General features: G+C 46.2%; 1 protein-coding gene across 1 annotated transcript in view; it reads left to right on the forward strand.

Moving 5' to 3' along the window:
- The window catches only part of TTC7A (tetratricopeptide repeat domain 7A), a 596,795-nt gene extending 574,828 nt beyond the window's left edge, over positions 1-21,967 (forward strand). The window contains exon 20 of the mRNA XM_082252340.1: positions 21,637-21,967. Within this exon, the coding sequence (XP_082108466.1) occupies positions 21,637-21,858 (222 nt within the window). The 3' untranslated portion in view covers positions 21,859-21,967. The remainder of the gene's footprint in view (positions 1-21,636) is intronic.
- Positions 21,968-22,452: the final 485 nt, after the last annotated feature.

Consider the following 22,452-nt stretch of genomic DNA (forward strand, 5'->3'; position numbering starts at 1 on the left):
GCTGAAATCGAGACTAATCACACCAGGCAAATTTTTTCGAATCTTCTACTGTCCAATTTTGGGGAGCCTGTGCGAATTGTAGCCTCAGTGTCCTGTTCTTAGCTGACAGGAGTGGCACCCGCTGTGGTCACAGCACACTATGGCTTTTTCAGGAGTTTACAGGCATATGCTCTTACAGGCAGAAAAAAACACACCACCAAACTCACGTTTTTGAGAGGAGATTTTGAGCAGCCCAAAAGCACCAAATTGCCCAAAAGCACGTGGAAATGTTGCGAAAAAGCACCAAAGAGCATGAAAAAGCTCAAAGAAGCTTGAAAACACACAAAACGCAAAAAAAAGAAATAAAAGAGGTGTAATCTCTGCACTGTGGTGGGGTGGCAACTAACACACATAAGTATTTTGTCAAACTTATAAACAATCTTAATGGAAAATGTGTAACGCCAAAAGTAAATCAACATCAATGAAATGTGAATACTGTGTAATAAATGGACAGCGCATTGAAATAAAGTCAAAAAAAGTTCTGAAGTGAAAAAAATATATAAGTCCAATATTGAATGAAAATCAACAATAAAAATACAATAAAATGAAAAATATAGATTTAAATGCACAGTCCCGTGATAGGATCAGCAATATAAACTTATTGGTGAAAGCACAAAGTTCAGTGCAAGGATGTGCACAAAAAATTGGATCATCCACCGCACCCCTGTGAAATGGAGACTCACGGGAAAAGCTGGCTGCCAGTACAGCAGCAAACACGCACTCAGTGTAGATCCACCATCTGCTGTGGGGAAAGGCTGTACAGCAACTCGCACTATCCAGATGTAGCTGTGGTAAATAAAGCTCATCGGGAGCCAGATGAAGACTCAATAGTGTAGTATTTATTGGAATTGTATATCCTATTGGCCACAGTCTGGCCCCCCAAAAAATCGGAAGCACAGTCAACTAGCCCTTTGTTTATAAAGTCTGGAAACCCCAGTTTTAGATTTCAAAACAGGACCTGAGTAAGAGCCCATTCAGACTAGCGTGACATGATTTTGGGGGGCGACCTGTGAAGTTGCGTGCACCGCTGTGCACCGCGACTTCGGCGCGACTTGCAGGGACTTCACATAATGGAAGTCTATGCAAGTCGCCTCCAGGTCGCCCCAAAGTAGTACAGGACTCTTTTTCTAAGTCGGAGCGACTTGTGTCGCTCCTATTAGAACGGGTCCTGTGCTAATCAATGGACCGCGACCGAGCGTGACATGTTAGGCTGACCAAGTCGCCTGACAAGTCGCGCTAATGTGAATGGGCTCTAAGAGCTACGGTGGTGAAAACAAATATTTGATTCCCTGCATATTTTGTAAGTTTGCCCACTTACAAAGAAATGAAGGGTCTATGATTTTTATCATAGGTGTATTTTAAATGATAAAGACAGAATATTCACCAAAAATCCAGAAATAAACACATGATACAAATGTTATAAATTGAATTGTAGTTCAGTGAGTAAAATAAGTATTTGATCCCTAATAACCAACTATAATTCTGGCTCCCACAGACTGGCTACTGTATGTGCTCATGTGGTACACAGATTAGTCCTGTCAATTTCAGAAGGCGCTCCTAATGACAACTCCTTATTTAAATCAGAATCTGTTTCTTGCATTCAAACCTCACCATCATGGGAAAGACCAAAGAGCTTTCAAAGGACTTCAGGGACAAGATTGTAGACCTGCACAAGGCTAGAATGGGTCACATGACCATCAGCAAGAAGCTTGGTGAGACAACTGCTGGATCAAATATTTCCAAATGGAAGAAAAAAAAAAATAACCATCAGTCGCCCTCAGCCTGGAGCTTCATGCAAGATTTCGCCTCTTGGGGTAAGGATAATCATGAGAAAAGTGAGGGATCAGCCCAGAACTACACGGGAGGAGTTTGTGAATGATCACTAGGCCGTTGGGACCACAGTCATTAAACAAACCATTGGCAACACAATATGCTGCCATGGATTGAAATCCTACAGCACCCATATGGTCTCTCTCTTCATGAAGGCACATGTACAGGTCTGTCTGAAGTTTGCAAATGAACATCTAAATGATTCAGAGAGAAAGTGCTGTGGTCAGATGAGACCAAAATTGAGCTCTTTGGCATTAACTCGACTTGCCATGTTCCGGGGCAGAAAAAAATGCTGACTGACTGTAAGAACACCATCCCTACAGTCAAGCACAGAGGTGCTTTGGGGCTGTTTCTCTGCCAAAGGACCATTACGACTATGCTGCATTGAGGGGCCAATGGACAGGGCCATGTAATGTAAAATCTTGAATGAGAACCTTCTTCTCAGCCAGAACACTGAAGATAGGTCGTGAATGGGTCTTCTAGCAAGACAACGACCCAAAACATACCGCCAAGGCAACAAAGGAGTTGCTCAAGAAGAAGCACCTTAAGGTCATGGAGTGGCCTAGCCAATCTCCAGATCTTAATCCTATATAAATACATAGAGGGAGCGGAAACTTCAAGTTGCCAAGCGACAGCCAAAAAACCTTAAAGGCGTTGTAAAGTCAGAAAGTTTTTTTTATCTTATTGCATTCGATACATTAGGGTAAAAAGCCTTCTGTGTGTAGCAGCCTGTCCAGCGATGTCCACGAGTCCCTTGGCCGTACGGGACTCTCCCTCCTGATTGGCTGAGACACAGCAGCGGCGCCATTGGTACCGTGGTTGTCAATCAAAGTCAGTTAGCTAATCAGGAAAGAGAGGGGGCAGGGCTGAATGACCGATCCGTGTCTGAATGGACACATGGAACTGCAGCTTGGCTCGGGTGCCCCCATGGCAAGCTGCTTGCTGTGGGGGTACTCGTCAGGAGTGAGGGGCTAGGAGCAGGGAAGAGGGACCAGAGAAGAGGAGGATCCGGGCTGCTCTGTACAAATCCACTGCACAGGGCAGGTAAGTATAACATGTTTGTTATTAAAGAAAAAAAAAAACAAGACTTTACAATCACTTTAAGGATTTAGAGAAGATCTGTAAAGAAGAGTGGACCAAAATCTCCCCTGATATGTGTGCAAACCTGGTAACCAACTCCAAGAAACGTCTCACCTCTGTGCTTGCCATTAGGGCCCCTTTCACGCATACAGACCTTTCATTTCATCAGTTCAGTCACGTTTTTTTGTCATCAGTTTTCTTCTCAATTAACATGAGTTTTCTATCCTTTATCAGTTTTTCATTCTTTGTCATCTGTTTTTCATTCGTTGTCACTTGTTTTCATCTGTTTTTTCATCCGTTGCCATCCGTTGTCACTTGTTTTCATCCATTGTCATTCGTTTTTCATCCGTTGTCATCTGTTGTCATTCATTTTCATCCGTTTTCATTAATTTTTCATCCGGTTTGTTTTTTTAACCACTTGCCGACCGCCCACAGTATATTTACTACGGCAGTCAGCCCCTCCTGGGCAAAGTGACATAGTACTACATCGCTCGCCCAGGAGCCTGCAGGGGGCGAGCGCGCTCCGCCAGAGGCGTGCTCCCGCCCCGCTCGTTCCCCTGCATTCCCGCGCGTGTGACCGGCGGACCCGATGTCCGCCGGTCACTCGCGATCTCCCGCTAGAGAGGGAGAAAGGCAGGCGGCTAATGTAAACAAAGCCGCCTGTCATTCTCCCTGTGTAACAGCAGAGATCATACGATCCTACTATGTAGGATCCTATGTCTCTGTGGTTAAATCCAATGGAACAGTTGTCTCAGTGCCATCTTAAGAGCATTAAAGGGCCCCCGGGCAATGCAGTGCACTGGGGCCCCGCCTACACAATCACCCACGAGAATAAAAATGCAAATTATCGATAAGGCGATATTTATTGGTACAGCAGTGCCAGGGTAATGACAGCTTCCAAGTTCGGTGACTGGGTCCGATGAACACACACATGGACGGGAGTCAGACTCGATTGTCCTGTGTGTGCCTGTTCTCGTGGAGGCGGACAGGCATTCCTGTAGTTGTGGGCTCCCCCTCCACTGTCCAAGTGGCCTGACAGCAGCGCAGGGCCGACAGGCTCTTGGCACCTGCTAAATTCGACGGCGGGATGCACACGGGAATTGGGACTAATGCTTAGCTTGGGCTGGGTCACTGAGCAGTTGGGACCCCCCCCCAGGCAACTGCTCAGCGTGGCCATTCAGTAAGATGGCCCTGAGTTGTCTAACAAAACAAGATGACACCTGACATGTTTCGGACTTGTAGAAGTATTGTCCTTCTTCAAAGGTGACACCAAAGTTTGACAACAGATCTAGACATAAATATACATATTAATACATATATAAGTACATACATCAAATCATGCATATAGTCTATACTGCTTTATCATTTAAAATACACCTATGATAGAAAATTATAGACTTTTCCTTTCTTTGTAAGTGGGCAAACTTAAGGAAAATGCAGGGGATCAAATATTAATTTTCCCCATGTATGTTCTCTATATGTTACCCACCTGTCCCAGGCGGTTTTGCATTAAATAGGGACTTGCAACAGATATTCCCGATGTTTTCCATACATGCTGTGTAGTATGATTAATATACATAGTATATAAACAGATGTGTCTCTGACGATGCTATGCGATGTTTCATCAGATAGCTCCCCTAATCACCAGAGGGATACCTAGTTCACTGAACACAAATGAAAGGCACTGATGTAGAAGAGATACTGTTAAGAGAGATGTAATTACACGTGGTCCTGTCATGTAAATAGACAAGCGCTGACAGATGGCAGAGTGTAAAAGTCACATTAGTGTGTCAGAGATAAATAGAGCTTATAGCATGAGTGGCTGGAGCACGGGACGGGAGGAGGCTGCCGGAGCATCGCTCTTCTCTATCGTGAGCTGCGGAAGGTGAGGGTTTAATAGAAAGGCTGACACTGCACTTCGCTTTTATAGAATATAATTGGTGCCGCATCTTTTTTTTTTTTTTTTCATCCTCTTCGCCTTTATAGACAATTGCTGGTAATATATGTCGACCCTTGCAGCCTTTATTTCTGCCTTTTTTTGCTGGGATTTAGCTAATGTGTAAAACACTGTGATAAAAGATCTTTGATAACCAATCTTGGGCTTTGCCGGCAGTACAAAGATGTCAGCAGTTTTGTATACATTAAGCTGACGAATGTTTGTAATTGTGATTCTGCTGAGGTTTTCTCTTTGACCTCCAGATTCTTTCAGTCAACTTGTAAAAACTTTTGATAGTTAAAAGATAAGTGTCGGTTCTCACAGGAATTTTCATCGGGCCAAGCTGGCCTTATACTGGTAGATGTTTGAAGGAACTCATCACTACATCCGATAAGTTCAACAGAGACTTGGATGGCCTTCGAAGGTTCTTCAAAACCTCCTTTGCTTTCAACATTCTATCTTGGTATGAAGTTTCTAGTGGTAGTCGGTTAAAGGAGCGCCCAAAATCAGCAATAAGAATCCCACTTAGATCACTTAGATCCCACTTAGAGAAAAAGATTGTCGTTTTATTGGTAGTGGAACATGTGGGCTTTACATATTTTGCTACCAATAAAACGACGATCTTTTGATCTAAGTGGGATTCTTACTGCTGATTTTGGGCGCTCCTTTAACCGACTAGCACTAGAAGGTCCTTCAAAACCTCCTTTGCTTTTAACATTCTATTTTGGTATGAAGTTTCTAGTGGTAGCCGGTTAAAGGAGCGCCCAAAATCTGAAATAAGAATCCCACTTAGATCCCACATAGATCAAAAGACCATTGTTTTATTGGTAGCAGAACATGTGGGCTTTACATGTTCGGCTACCAATAAAACGATGATCTTTTGATCTATGTAGGATTCTTATTGCTGATTTTGGGCGCTCCTTTAACCGACTAACACTAGAAGGTCCTTCAAAACTTCCTTTACTTTCAACATTCTATCTTGGTATGAAGTTTCTAGTGGTAGTCGGTTAAAGGAGCGCCCAAAATCAGCAATAAGAATCCCACTTAGATCCCACTTAGAGCAAAAGATTGTCGTTTTATTGGTAGCAGAACATGTGGGCTTTACATGTTCTGCTACCAATAAAACAACGATCTTTTGATCTAAGTGGGATTCTTATTGCTGATTTTGGGCGCTCCTTTAACCGACTAGCACTAGAAACTTTGGAAACGACCATTAGGCCGTATCTTAAGGTAGCAGCTCAGACCCCTTAACAAGGATCCACTGCCTTTTTTCATCCATTCGGGCCAGATTGATTGAGAGTTAATTTCCCCAAGTGGCCCTCTCTCACCTAACACCCACCCACAGACCCTCTATCGAGCAGGTCAGTCCAGCGCAGCCATCAACTTTTCAAAAAAACTAATCTTGGTATGAAGAGAATTTCCCAAATGAAAACCAGATTCGCTGGTAAAAAATTGTTTGGTCAAGGACTTTTTTATACTGCTTCTTTGAATTTTCTTGCCGCTGTGATCAAAAATGATCTTTGATTTGACCCTATTGATGAAAAAAATCAAACGAACAATACTTTTTTAACTAAATTTTACTAGCGTATGTCCAGCTTTAGTATGAGCTTCTTCTGACGCTGATGCATTCCTTAAAGTTTACCTTTACCCATTGAAACTTGATAGAAATAATGCAAGGGACATACATTCCACCTGGAGCTGTTCTGTACACAGAATGTATACTGACCACACCCCAGAAACATCATTTCCTGCTTGTGTGATTGGCTCACCAATTTTCCCAGAAGTCTGCCTAAGATACAAGTCAGATTTCTGGCATCCCCTGCAACAAAAATTTCATTTTTGGTGAGATACTCCCAATAGAAACACGTCTAAAGGGATGCAGGCCCAGCAGCTTTCCTCATTAGAGCCCTGCAGCTTCCACAGCTGATAGATAATTATTAAACCACTCCCATTTGACCCACTCGGTACAGAGCAACACACAATGATTTCTTCAGAATAACAAAAGGTAGAAATCTTGTTAAAATCCTTGTAGTGTACATAGTTCACCCAGATTGGAATGTTTTTTTCTCAACAAAAGTGGAGTTATGCTTTAAGAATAATTCATTAATTACAAATATTAGTGTGTGCTGTAAAATGCCTCCAACATTGTTCCTGTTTCTTCTTGCTGGAGGCTGCGATTTTGCTGAAGCTCAGAGCCCCAGAGCAGCAGTAAATCTTTAGGCTGTCATCAGGTCTTTAGTGGCTCTGATTTTTGACACAATGCAAAAAATGGAGAGCAACTGAGCATGTGCAGGGCGGGGGTAAGAGTGTATTACTGGATTTTACACAATATAGCACTTCTTTTTAATGTGTTACGTAGGTATACCTGCAAAAGGGGCCAGCCTGTAGTGCTCTAGCAGGACTTCATTTTCTGCCGAAGGTCCCACTTTATTAATTAAGCCTCAAAACAAAACTTTGCAGGTTACCAATTTTTATTTAAAAGTATCTTAGTGCTCTTCTCTAAGTGATCAAATAATAACTTAAATAAAAAGTGTCAAAACAGCAGAAAAAAATATGTTGTGAAACTGCAAATAATACAATGTGCGAAATAATTCAATTGTTTATATGAAAGTCCTTCATGACAGTTCACATAAATTATTTCACAATAGACAATCCAATTGGATGGTGAATATCCCAGTGATTTATCAGTGTACAAAATTGAGAAACACAGCGGGAAATGGTGCTCAGAGGAAGGCCATCCCCACATAAACTCACGCCGTTTACCAAAAGTTTATGATCTCTGGTTATAGAGATCGCACTCACTTTAGAAACCTCCATAGGGTTATTGTTGGGGAGGGGGGGAGAGGCGGGGAGAGGGCTATTGTTAGGGGAGGGGGGGAGAGGCGGGGAGAGGGTTATTGTTAGGGGGGAAGAGGCAGGGAAAGGGATTATTGTTGGGGGTGGAGAGGCAGGGAAAGGGATTATTGTTGGGGGTGAAGAGGCAGGGAAAGGGGTTATTGTTGGGGGTGGAGAGGCAGGGAGAGGGTTATTGTTATGGGGGGAAGAGGCAGGGAAAGGGATTATTGTTGGGGGTGGAGAGGCATTGAAAGAGGTTATTGTTGGGGGTGGAGAGGCAGGGAGATGGTTACTTTTGGGGGGGGGGGGGGCGGGGAGAGGGCTATTGTTTGGGGTGGAGAGGCAGGGAGGGGGTTATTGTTAGGGGGGAAGAGGCAGGAAAAGGGGTTATTGTTGGGGGTAGAGAGGCAGGGAGAGGGTTATTGTTAGGGGGGAAGAGGCAGGGAAAGGGATTATTGTTGGGGGTGGAGAGGCAGGGAAAGAGGTTATTGTTGGGGGTGGAGAGGCAGGGAGATGGTTATTGTTGGGGGGGGGAGAGGGCTATTGTTTGGGGTGGAGAGGCAGGGAGGGGGTTATTGTTAGGGGGGAAGAGGCAGGGAAAGGGATTATTGTTGGTGGTGGAGAGGCAGGGAGAGGGGTTATTGTTGGGGGTGGAGAGGCAGGGAAAGATGGGGTTATTGTTGGGGGGGTGGAGAGGCAGGTAAAGGGTTATTGTTGGGGGTGGAGAGGCAGGGAGAGCGGTTATTGTTGGGGGTGGCGAGGCAGGGAGAGGGTTGTTGTTAGGGGAGAAGAGGCAAAGAAAGGGTTATTGTTGGGGGTGGAGAGGCAGGGAAAGGTTTATTGTTGGGGGTGGAGAGGCAGGGAAAGGGTTATTGTTAAGGGGGGAGAGGCAGGGAAAGGGGTTATTGTTGGGGGTGGAGAGGCAGGGAAAGAGGGGTTATTGTGGGGGGTGGAGAGGCAGGTAAAGGGTTATTGTTGGGGGTGGAGAGGCAGGGAAAGGGTTATTGTTTGGGGTGAAGAGGCAGGGAGAGGGTTGTTGTTAGGGGGGAAGAGGCAGGGAGAGGGTTATTGTTAGGGGGGAAGAGGCAGGGAAAGGGATTATTGTTGGGGGTGGAGAGGCAGGGAAAGAGGTTATTGTTGGGGGTGGAGAGGCAGGGAGATGGTTATTGTTGGGGGGGGGAGAGGGCTATTGTTTGGGGTGGAGAGGCAGGGAGGGGGTTATTGTTAGGGGGGAAGAGGCAGGGAAAGGGATTATTGTTGGTGGTGGAGAGGCAGGGAGAGGGGTTATTGTTGGGGGTGGAGAGGCAGGGAAAGATGGGGTTATTGTTGGGGGGGTGGAGAGGCAGGTAAAGGGTTATTGTTGGGGGTGGAGAGGCAGGGAGAGCGGTTATTGTTGGGGGTGGCGAGGCAGGGAGAGGGTTGTTGTTAGGGGAGAAGAGGCAAGGAAAGGGTTATTGTTGGGGGTGGAGAGGCAGGGAAAGGTTTATTGTTGGGGGTGGAGAGGCAGGGAAAGGGTTATTGTTAAGGGGGGAGAGGCAGGGAAAGGGGTTATTGTTGGGGGTGGAGAGGCAGGGAAAGAGGGGTTATTGTGGGGGGTGGAGAGGCAGGTAAAGGGTTATTGTTGGGGGTGGAGAGGCAGGGAAAGGGTTATTGTTTGGGGTGAAGAGGCAGGGAGAGGGTTGTTGTTAGGGGGGAAGAGGCAGGGAGAGGGTTATTGTTAGGGGGGAAGAGGCAGGGAAAGGGATTATTGTTGGGGGTGGAGAGACGGAGAGGGGGGTTATTGCTGAGGGTGCCAAGAACTCCAAGTAGTTCTGCAGCAGTAGCCAATCACTGCCCTGCACTACAACACACAGCAGCCCTGCCTTCTTCCTCCAAGGAGTTTTGCAGCAGCTGAGACTCTCCGAGGGAGACAGTCTACTTCCTGTGCAGAAAAAAGTCATCCAGCAGCCGCCCGCAGAGGAGGGATGGGAGGGTTGGAAATCAGCACATCGTCCACTCAGTCTGAGTTAAGGGGGGGAGGAGCTAGAAGAGGAGACACTGCGACTGAATTAACCCGTGCTGAGCCGAATAGAAACTAGGGTAAAATGAATCCACTTGAGTTATCATCGGGGGCTCAAGGGACAGTTGCTTTGGGCCCTACAACAATGAATGGGCCCTGGGCAGCTGCCCCTTTTGCCCTGTGTTAAAGACAGGCCTGTGCATATGATTGGGTATTCTTTGTAAAGTGATGCTTTACATTATTTACTAAGCTCTGGAGCAACCGCACATGTGTGGAAAATGCACATTCTAATTACCTCTAGTAAGTCAGCCCCATAATGTGCCACTTGTAGTCTCCATTGGAAGCTCTTGTAACAAGGGCGCTATTAGGAGCAAGGAGCGAGCGATGTCCCCCCTATAATATAAAGAGCCTGAACAAGGATCACCAGGTTTTATTTTAATGAGCGCCGCAGATTCAGAAATGCTGACAATTACTTGTGAAATCACATTAACCCTCTTAACGCTTATATGAGATTTTAGTGATTGGATTTACATCTGCTTTAAGTGATCTCCATAATAAACCCGGGATAATGTTAAACCATTTATAGAATGCTGCGTCTTTCTTGCCACGATTGTAGAAAGTACATGAAGCCCTTTGTCTGCCGCCTCTGCTCGGTGTCAAGGGACGGTGAGCCAGGAAAGGTGTATTAATATGCCAGTCACAGCTCGCTTATATTAATCACTCTCTCCTAAATTTAGTGGCAGACACTATTATCTCTTAGATAATCAAAGGAGAATGTTGTGCCTGGTGTGAGAAGCATTAAATTAATGCCGCTGCTGAATTTTTATAGGAAAACTTACATTTGACATGCACTTAATTAAAGGGAAAGTGATGTAAATTGCAAGAATTGGAAATGTCAAGGGTTTGCGGTCCGTGTAGAGGTAACAGGACGGGAAAAGGGTGACTTGGGAAATGGTGCCAAGCTTTCCGTCAAATAACGCCGCATACTGTAATAAAAATAATTATGTGGAGTGCCCCAGATGCCTAATAAAGCCTAACTCCAGCTTTGCTATCATTTTAAATAATATACAAAAGTTCTGGGCATACACAATACAGTGCAAATTATGGATAACAAAGAAAACAAAGTTTAATTATACCAATAAATAAAGTCCAGTGAAAGTGAAAAAAGTCCAATAAAGTGCCAAATGTGAAGGGTGTTCAATCTTCAGCAAGTGTCCATGTATTCATACACCAATGTGTACCTCCACCAAACACTAAAAATGGCTCCTGATTACTAGACTGCTTTGATGCCCTATTACTGGGCAGTCAGAACAAGCGTGTTATATAGCAGGCCATAGAAGATGCTATTTGTAGTGAAACACGAAGGGTGGAGCCTAAGTTCATGACATCATCACGCTCTGTGAACCTGGAAGTGGCCCACCCTTCTATTGGGACCAGCCGTGATTCACTTATGTGCTGTTTTTACTGCTTTTTTCCCTCTATTACTTGGTTTAAATTGGGGATTGGCAACCTGTTGATCGCGATCTACCTGCTGACCCGCAAGTGCCCCCCCACCAATTGGCAGAACAGTGCTGAGAAAGAAAGAGCTAAGGTGTCTTGCCTCTTGAGCTCTTAAACCTGGAAGCATAGCCAGTTCTAAGCAGAGCCATTCTCCACAGCACGCCCCTCTCATGTGTGGCTGCGGTGTGCCCTCCAGATCTCCCTGCGCTGCACCCTCCAGACTCCCCTGCTCTCTAACCTCCAGACTCCCTGTATCATGCCTTCCAGACCCCCCTGCGCTGTGCCCTCCCGACCCCCCTGTATCATACCCTCCAGACCCCCCCGTACCATGCCCTCCAGATCCCCCTGTGCTATGCTCTCCAGACCCCTCTGTACCATGCCCTGCAGGCCTCCCTGTGCTGTGGAATTTCTGACCTCTCCCTGTACCATGCCCTCCAGACCCCCCTATACCAGGTGCTCCTGGCCTCTGTGTACTGTGCTTTCCTGACCCCCCTGTACCATGCCCTCCAGACCTTCCTGCACTGTGCCCTCCAGACCCTCTGTACCATGCCTTCCAGACCCCCCTGCGCAGTGTCCTCCAGATCCCTCTGCTGTGCCCTTATGACCCACTGTACCATGCCCTCCAGACCCCCCTGTACCATGTCCTCCAGATCCCCCCATACCAGACCCTCCAGACCCCCCTATACCATGCCCTCCAGACCCCCTTGTGCTGTGCCCTTCAGACCCCCCTGTACCATATACTTAAAATCCCTCTGCGCTGTTCCCTCCAGACCCCCCTGAATCATGCCCTCCATAACCCCCCTTTACCATGCCCTCCAGACCTCCCTGTACCATGCTTTCCATAACCCCCCTGTACCATGCCCTCCAGTTCCCCTGCGCTGTTCCCTCTAGACCCCCTCGTACTATGCCCTCCAGGCCCACCTGACCCCTCTGTACTGTGCCTTTCTGACCCCCCTCTACTGTGCCCTCCAGACCTCCCTGCTCTGTCCCCTCCAGACCCCCTTGTACAATGCCCTCTGGACCCCCTTGTACCATGTGCTTCAGACCCCCCCCTGTACCAGGCCCTCCTGACCCCTCTGTACTGTGCCTTCCTGAACCCCCTGTACCATGCCCCACAGACCTCCCTGTGCTGTGCCCTCCAGACCCCTCTTTACCATGCCCTCCAGACCCCCCTACGCTGTGCCCCCCCAGACCCTCCTGTACCATGCCCTCCAGACCACCTGTACCAGGCCCTTCTGCCCCCTCTGTGCTGTGCCGTCCACCCCCTTTACACTGCCTTGCTGACCCCCTGTCCTTTGCCCTGCCGACATCTTGTCCTTTGCCTTGTAGACGCCCTGTTCTCTGTCTTGCTAGTCTTTTTCCTGCTCACCCCTGTCACCTGCCCTACTAATCTCTGTAAACTGCTCTACATCCAACTGACCTCTGTACACTGTCCTGCGGACTACTGACCTTTGTACACTGTCCTACCTATGCACAATTGGTGGGACTTCTGAATAAAGCTGAGTGCGTCAAGGCCGCTGCCTCACCTTGCCACTAAGTGAAGAAGAATTAGATGAACTGTACTGTACTGTGAATCGCTCTTCAGGGTCCTACTCGGCACCCCCTTTGTCCCTAATCTTCAGGATTCTATACGGCACCCCCTTTAATCTGACACTCTGTGTGAGCTGACCCCTTGATCCTCTGACTTCACGGGAGTGGTCCCCCTTTTTGGGCAGACTTTTTGGCAAGTCTCCTGGTATTTACGAACACTGTTTTTCCTGGAAGACTCTGCCAGAAGCTCCACTGTCAGCTCCACTGGATCCTCTGCAGCTCAGCTCCACACCCAGTTCACTAGGCCGACTGTCTAAGACCACTTGCCTCATGCAACAGGAGGAGAGACAGCCATCAGCCTTCTCCTGGGACCCACCCACTGAGACTCCCACAAAAGCCAATGTGTCACTGGCTGGGTTTCCTCCACTGTCCAACAAGCTCCCTTATTGGATACATGGAATACACTCCCTCAGACCCAGTGAATCACACCTGGAAACATGCAACAGGCAACCTAATAGATCGGGCTCCCCTGATAAGCAGAAGGAGCATAAGATGGTTTTACCTAGCACCTACCTAGGAGGGTGCTACACATATACCCCTCCTAGGGGTAATGTACCCAGGGAAGTGTCTGGCCTCAGGTTATACACAGAAATCCTACATCCTGCATAAGTTAAACCTGTTTATCTTCAGCCCTCTCTCATCTGCAACACTGGAATTTAGTGAAATTTAGTGAATTTAGGAAAAGTCTGGAATTTAGGAGTGTAGTTCTATTTATTTTGTGTTTCTTTTAGTTGTGCTATGAGGAAGGTTGTCACAGCCAAAATGTGTTAGTTTGTTACCCAAGTGTTTTTAGTATGTAGCCAATAAAGATTCGTATTTTATGGACCACACCGAGTTACTGGCTTGATGTTACTATGGATCGCTCCCCTGGTGCTCTCTCTGCTCTAAAAATGGCGACTAAACATTTAACAAAGGCTATGCAGAGATGCATTGTGGGGAAATAGGAGTTACTAAAATAGCAGAGATGTGGTTTAGTAGCTAAAAACGTCAAAAAACGCTAAAAAACGCCAACGCCAAAAAACGCTAAAGAACGCCAGTGCAGAAAAGCTGAAAAAAGCTGAAAAACTTACTACAAAGCTGCTGGCGTTTTTCTAATGTCCAGTGTGCATGAGGCCTTCTAAGGGAGTAAAGGAAATAAAATACACCATCTTGGGCCCTTCCAGTGTCCTTCCTGAAAACAAATGACCATTTATTGAGTTATTATAGGAAGCGACTCAGGATGGACAATAGGCGATCGGAGGAATGGATTAGCAAAACTCGAATTTCTGGAGTTTAGTAATTCTGCGCTAATTGCTTCATATTCAATTACACGAGAAGCAGAGACAGGCTGAAGACGGACAGGAACACTTATCGGGATGACGTGGGCTGCTGCTATAGCAGCGGAGAAACAGGTCAGGAAGCAGAAGAAGAACAATACTCGGCCAATTTAGGAGTCATGTCAGACTGACTTCTAATTGCGAGAGGCTGAGAGTTTACATAGATGCAGTCCATACAAGGCTAATTAACATTGCAATGGGATACGTTTGTAATCAGGCCGCTCCAGCAGGGTTATACATTTCTACCAAGAAGGATGAAGGTACAAACGGCAGCTTCCAAATATAATGAGCTGCTTGGTACTCCGCTTTCTGCTGCCTCTTGTTGTCAGTTTATTCAGCAAACCACAGGCTTTATTTTTTTTAGTAACAGCAAAGAAAGCGGTAATAAACCCAATTAGTTGTGGTGGCTGCATTAGCTTTCTTTTTTTAAGGTTTTTTTCCTCTGTTTTCACCTGGTGATCTGGCCATTAACCACTTCAATACAGGGCAATTTCACCCCCTTCCTGCCCAGGCCAATTTTCAACTTTTAGCGCTGTTGCATTTTGAATGACAATTGCGCGGTCATGCAACACTGTACCTAAACCAAATTTATGTAATTTCCCCCCACAAATAGAGTTTTCTTTTGGTGGTATTTGATCACCGCATGTTTTTTTCTTTTTTGCTAAACAAATAAAAAAAAGACCGAAAAGTTTGAAAAGAAAAAAGTTTTTTTGTTTATGTTATACAATTTTGTAAATAAATAAGTTTTTTCCTGCACTGATGAGCACTGATGAGACTCCACTGACAGGCACTGATGAGGAGGCACTGATGGGGTGGCACTGATGGGTGGCACTGATAGGCACTGATATGTGGCACTGATATGCAGCATTGGTGGGCACTGATAGGCGGCACTGCTGGGCACTGATAGGCGGCATTGATGGGCACTGATAGGTGGCACTGATGGGCACTGATAGGCGGCAATGATAGGAACTAATGGGCACTGATAGGCGGCACTGGTAGGCACTGATAGGCGGCACTGATCGGCACTGGCGGGTGGCACTCATGGGTACTAATGGGCACTGATAGGCGACACTGGTGGGCAATAATGGGCACTGGTGGACGGCACTGATAGATGGCAATTATGGGCACTGGTGGGCAGCACTGATGGGGAGGGCACTGGTGGGCAGCACTGATGGGGAGGGCAATAATGGGGGGCTCCCTAAGCCCTGATTGCCATCCCTGGTGGCCATAGTGGGCATCCCTGGGGTCATGGGTGGGCATCCCTGGGGTCATAGGTGGACATCCCTGGTGGTTCTAGTGGCACCCCCCCCCCCCGAGGGTCTGCACTGGTAATCAATGATCTGATTACCAGTGCCGACCCCCTCCCCCCCCTGTCAGGGGAGCCGCTCCTTTACTTGTCAGGCACGTACTGAGGAAAGCCGATCAACGGCTCTTCCTGTTTACTATGTGACGTCAGTAGGCTCTTTACCGAGATCGGAGATGCGGGGAGTCAGACTGACCTGCCGCATCACCGCCCCAGGGGGCGCGCAGAGCGCATTATCCTGCCGCCGTCATATGACGTCCGGTCAGGATAATGCAACCACTTTCCCGACATCAAACGCCTATAGGGCAGGCGGGAAGTGGTTAAAGGAGTTGTAAAGTCAGAAGGTTTTTATCCTAATGCAATCTTTGCATTAAGATAAAAAACCTTCTGTGTGTCGCAGCCCCCCCCCCCCAATACTTACCTGAGCCTTTCTCTATCCAGCGATGTCCACAAGTTCCTCGGCAGTCCAGGAGTCTCCCTCCTGATTGGCTGAGACACAGCGGTGCCATTGGCTTCCAATGCTGACATTTAAAGTCAGTTTGCCAATCGAGAGATGCCCCCATAGCAAACTGCCTGCTGTGGGGGAACTCGACAGAAGGGAGGGACCAGGAGCAGCAACGAGGGATCCGAGAAGAGGAGGATCTGGGCTGTTCTGTGCAAAACTAACTGCACAGAGGCGGTAAGTATAACAGGTATGTTATTAAAAAAAAAAAACACGAGACTTTACAATCACTTTAACACACCTCCTGTATTAGAGTGCCTCCACTCTGGATGAAGGAGCACAGGGGCACCTGACAGGGAGGGGGTACTGTTAGGTATACTAGCAGATTTAGATACACTAACAAATTGAAGCTGAACTCTAGCTCACACTGCAGTCCCACAAGCAATTACAGCAACTTTTTTTTTCTTTTTGGGATAAAGGTTTTACATGAATAAATAACATCTGATCACTGTAAGCACCTCTGTCAGTGGTAAATTGTTGTCTCATCTCTCTAACTGCTACCTGTGGTTGCAGGAAAGAAAATTGCATAATGTATGACTAGCCTAAAGCCTGGTACACACTATTCGTTTTTTTCCATTCATTGGGTTGAGCAAAAAAAAAAAAACTGAAACGCTCAGGAGGACCTGCTGTACTAACTATGCAATGTTAGTACATAATTTTCCCTACTGTGCTATTGTGTCCTGACAGGGGGATGCCCCACCTACACTAGAACACACCGGTCAGCGCTTTCAGTCATTGGCTGAGAGCACTAATCAGATGCCGATCGGCAGAACTTTTTCGGTCATGCTCCTTCGACAGAAGCTGGCTGAATGGTTGGCTTCTGCCGCACCGGCTGCCATACACACTGGCCGACTGTCGGCTAGTTTCTATTGAACCAACTGATGCCGTCTGATAATTGGCCCATGTGTATGGCCCTTTAGGGTTTACATACACTTTAAATAGTAAAGAAAGGTAACACCTCAAAGCTTGCAATGGCAGTCAATTGGTAGGCCATCTGATATTCACATATTTGTTTCCAGTCTTAACCTGGATATACACGCCTGGACCGGAAGGTTTGCCCCGTTAATAACCAGGCCATTTTTTGAAATACCGCACTGCATTACTTTACCTGACAATTGTACGGTCGTGCGACGCTGTACCCAAATAAAATTGATGTCCTTTTTTCCTACAAACAGAGCTTTCTTTTGGTGGTATATGGTCACCTCTGCGATTTTATTTTTTACGCTATAAACAAAAAAACAGTGACAATTCTGAAAAAAAGAAAAAAAACAATTTGTTTTAATTTCTGCTATAAAACATTCCCAATAAAAAAATAAAAAATCTAATTTTTTCATCATTTTAGGCCAATTTGTATTCTGCTACATGTTTTTGGTTAAAAAAATCCCAATAAGTGTATATTTTTTAGTTTGCGCAAAAGTTATCGCATCTACAAACTAAGGGAAAGATTTCTGTCATTTTTGTTTATTTTTTTTTTTTTTACTAGTAATGAGCGATTTTTAGTGGGACTGTGAAATTGCGGCGGACAGATCGGACCCCTAACTGACATTTTTGACACTTTTGGGGGGACCAGTGACATTACTACAGTAATCAGTGCTAAAAATATGACCTGTTACTGTACTAATGACACTGACAGGGAAGGGGTTAACACCAGGGGTGATCAAAGGGTTAAACATGTGCCTAGAACAAGGGTCTTCAAATTACGGCCCTCCAGTTGTTCAGGAACTACAATTCCCATCATGCCTGGTCATGTCTGTGAATGTCAGAAATGTACAATGCCTCATGGGCTGTGTAGTTCCCCAACAGCTGGAGGGCCGTAGTTTGAGGATCCCTGGCCTAGAGGGTGCTTTCTAACTGTGTGGGGGATGGGCTTGCTGCATGAACACAGAGACCCGTGTTCCTAAATAAGAGAAAAACAGGATCACTGTGTTCATAACTGACAGAACAGCGGTCTGCCGTGTTTACAATGGCAGACCGACGTTCTGTCTCTATGGGGAGCGATCGCGGGTGCCCAGCAGCAATCGCGGCCACCGGACCTTCTGGCTGACTCCCCCTGTAGCCAATCCGTGCGTGTGTGCGCCTCTGGTGGCGCGCACACCCCCATACCGGTCCCGCGGGCTGACCTGCCGCAGTATATGTACTGCTGGCAGTCGGCAAGTGGGTAAATCAAGCAAAATTTGAACTGTTGTTGGCGACCCTGTATGCACCAAACAGTGATAGCATCCAGTCAGATGCAGTCACTGTTCAGGTATACAGACAGACGCAGGTGCTGCAGCTGTCTAAGTAAAACAGGTGACGGGGAAATCCTCGACCCACTCTTTTTAGCATTAAAGGGGGAATCAAGTGAAAGCCAATCGTGTATGATTAGACTTACAAAGTACTAAAGTTTGGAAAGCAAAGTTCTTACACTTTCAAGATTAGTCAGAGTTGGCAGTTGCTGTATCTCTATGAGGTTGATTTACTGTAGGTAAATGGACTGTGCACTTTGCAAGTGTAGTTGCACTTATCTTAAGCCCCGTACACACGAAGCGATTGTCGGCCGTAAATATTCGGCCACCGACCGATCGGCCAATTGTCGGCTTGTTGGTATGATGCTTCCGACAACCGACTGCGATTTTTCGGCCGAACAGAATCTGGTGTGCAGGCATTAAAATTTTTGTTGGCCAACACCAGAACGGCCGATTGTTCGCCAGTCAGTACAGAATTCGGCCGACAAACAGCAGATTAGCAAGACTGGGCATGCTCAGAAAAGAAAAAACACACGGAAAGTTAACCATCACATGACATCACTTCTGCAGTCGGCTGTTGTTGGCTGACAAAATTCGTGTGCAGTCTTTAGCACTTTTCAACCGACAGGACAGCACCGGACAAAAGACGGCCAATCGTTCGGCCGACATTCGGTACATGTGTAAGGGGCTATACTTAGTAAATGTAATGCGGTGGAGATTCACTTTGTACCGAATACCCAATCAGGTGTAATGAAAATTTTAAAAAAGTATTGAAAATTTAAAAATAGTATTTTTGCTTTCACATGATTGGATAATGGAAATCAACAGAGCTTCAACACATTTAATAAGCTTTGGGGAAAATTAGTTGCATAGTTCACAGTCTATTTGTCTTTAGTAAATCAACTCCTATGTGTATTACTTCTTTAAAAATTCAACAAACTAATTGGCCCATGCATGGACCCTTCCATCAATCCTGGGTCCACTGGGGATCATGGTGGGCTTTTAGTCAAGGCAATGAAAAGTCGTCCACACTAAGCTCCAATATACTAGAGGGACTCCCTTAGTCATACATCATGACACGACATCTGTGGTCTAAGCCTTTTAGTCTCAGAATCATGTAGGATACTGGAGTAAAATGACCTTAGGTTGGTGCACCTTGCTACTTTTTGTGCCCCTACCTAGGGCAGCAGAAAACGGGTTTATTGGTCTAATACAGCCTTTCTCAAACTTTTTTGACGTAAAGGGACCCTTAAAATAGCTTTCTAATCTCAATGAGCCCATGCTTATATTTAATCTATCACCGGCTCATGGTACATTAGTGGTATGGTCACTGGGAAGGATGCTCTTTACATTTATGGTCACTGGGAAGAATCCCCCCGTACAGATGGCTAAAAGGAGAAATTCTGTCTGTGGTTACTTATCTAAGAGGCAGAAATTGCTTATTGCTCAAGGAACCCCTAGCAACCTCTGGATGAACCCTGGTAGAGAAAAGCCAGTCTAACATCTTTCACCAAGCCCAACAACTGAGAGCCGAGCATTAGAGGAGAAAGGAAGTCTCTGTCACTCTGCTTGTGCCTTGAGAAGTAAATCTGAGCTTTCCTCACCCTTTGGTTCTTGGCTAGGAAATAATATTTGCTTACATTTTGATTTACTTTTGCTGTCCTCCTGCATGCTTAGTAGTGAATGATATGACCACTGCCTATGGGTTCTATACCAAAAAATATAAATTGACTAGCACAAATAAATCTAAAGCAAAAATTACAGCAAAATTTTTTTAAATCCAATTTCCTCATAAATTTAGGCCAATATGTACTGTATTCTGCTACATACAGTATTTCTGGTGAACAAAATCCCAAAAAAGCGTAAATTGATTAGTTTACGCAAAAGTTATAGCGTCTATAAACTATGGGATCTTTTTATTCATTTTTATTTCATAATTTTTTTTACTAGTTATGGCGCCGATCAGTGACTTATAGCAAGACTGTGATATTGCGGCGGACATTCGGACACTAACTGACACTTTTGACAAAAAAAATTTGCACAGTGCTAAAAATTTGCAATGTCACTGTACTAATGACACTGGCTGGGAAGGGGTTAGCATCAGGGACAATAAAAGGGTTAACTGTGTGCCTAGCCAGTATTTTACTGTACTGTGTGGGAAGTGCTTTTACTAGAGGAAGACGCGGATCAATTTTGCTGCTTTGCAATAAGCGATCTGCCTTGTTTACATAGACAAACCGCCGTTCTTTCTCTCTTTATTCGTACCCATTACCAGGATGTGCAGGATCACATATATACTGTGTGTATATATATATATATATATATATACACATATATACGTATATGTTTGTCGCTTGTGGTGATACATTGCAGACCCCCAACAGTTTTTACATATTTAAAAAAAACTAACAAAAAAGAAAGGAACCAGAAAAGAATAAAGAATAGGAGTAGCAAAGGATAGAGAAAAAAAAGAGGAGAAAAGAAAAAAAATTTGTATAAATAAATTATCGGGGGCCGATATGCACTTTCCCCGATATATCGGTATCGGCCCCGGAACTGGCTGATATTGCGCTATTTTTGTGACGTCACTCTGCCTTCTTAGGCCCCCTCCCTCGCCTTGGACAGCCTTGTCTGGAGTCGGGACTAGTCTCGTGGGAGCCATACCCACACCCACAGGCCCTGTACCAGCCAGCCAGCCACAGGCACTGTACCAGCGAGCCAGCCACCCACATGCCCTGGACCAGCCAGCCACCCACAGGCCGTGTACCAGCCAGCCACCCACAGGCCCTGTACCAGCCAACCACAGGCACTGTACCAGCGAGCCAGCCACCCACAGGCCCTGTACCAGCCAGCCAGCCACAGGCCCTGTACCAGCCAGCCACAGGCCCTGTACCAGCCAGCCAGCCACCCACAGGCCCTGTACCAGCCAGCCAGCCACCCACAGGCCCTGTACCAGCCAGCCACCCACAGGCTCTGTACCAGCCAGCCAACCACCCACAGGCCCTGTACCAGTCAGCCACCCGCCCACAGGCCCTGTACCAGTCAGCCAGCCACCCACAGGCTCTGTACCAGCCAGCCAACCACCCACAGGCCCTGTACCAGCCAGCCAGCCAGCCACCCACAGGCCCTGTACCAGCCAGCCACCCACAGCGGTGTATTTACATTTCCCACTTTTATTGCACAGCACTTTCAAGGTACATAGAGCTTTTCACAGTGGGGCAAAGGAGCTTACAATCGAATGCCCTTACCCCAGTCATTCGGGGACATAGATATTCCAGAGTCAAGCTGGTAAGAAGTTACTTAGCTTTCCATTTATATTAGGAGGCAACTCGAATACCTGGAGAAAACCCAAAGAAACATTGTGGATACATATAAACTCTACACTGAATTGAACCCAGGATCCCAGCACTGCATTTTTTCAGTTACGTACCCTACTGTTGGAGAGACATTGGATAACATCTTATCTTTTTTTATCTTGCAGGGTCATTTACTGATGAGGCTTGGAAGGTACAGCCTGGCTGAGAAGTTTCTACGGGATGCGGTACAGACTCAGAGCACATCACACGATGCCTGGAAAGGGCTGGGAGATGTTTTACAAGTACAGGGGAAACATGAAGCTGCTGTAGAATGTTTCATAAGTGCACTAGACTTGGAGTCCAGCAGCCCGATATCCCCATTCACCATAATACCTCGTGAACTGTGAGGAACTCTTCAGGAACTGGAAAATTCTCTTTATTTAAAGCCCACTGTTTTGGGTGGATATCCTCAGGTTGAATTACCCACAGCCTCTTCATTATGAGGGATTTGGTGATATCTGAAGCCCCGTACACACGTACCGATGGTCGGCTTACAAATGTTCCTCTTTTCTCCCCGGGATGTCGGTGTCTGCTGAAAAGTGCAAAGACAGCACAAGGACAGCACAAGAATTTTGTCCGCCGACTGCAGAAGTGATGTCATGTAATGGTTAACTTTCCCTGTGTTTTCTATTTTCTGAGCATGCCCAGTCTTGCAAATCTGCGGTCTGTCGGCCGAATTGTGTACTGACAGGCGAACAATCGTCCGTTCTGGTGTCGGCATACAAATATTTTCATGTTTGCAAGAAAGACTTTTGTCCGCGGATTGTGCGCAGACATCTGTCGGAGGCACCATACTAACACGCGTACAATCGGCAGATCCTTCGTCCACCGACGTTTGTATGCCGACGATCGGTACGTGTGTACGGGCCTTGAGTCCCGGCACCAAAGTGTTCTTATATGACCGTGCATGGACAGGTAGTGCAATGTGAGATCACATTTAC

The sequence above is a fragment of the Pelophylax lessonae genome, assembly GCF_965119305.1.
Source record: "Pelophylax lessonae genome assembly, chromosome: 3".
NCBI classification, from domain to species: domain Eukaryota; kingdom Metazoa; phylum Chordata; class Amphibia; order Anura; family Ranidae; genus Pelophylax; species Pelophylax lessonae.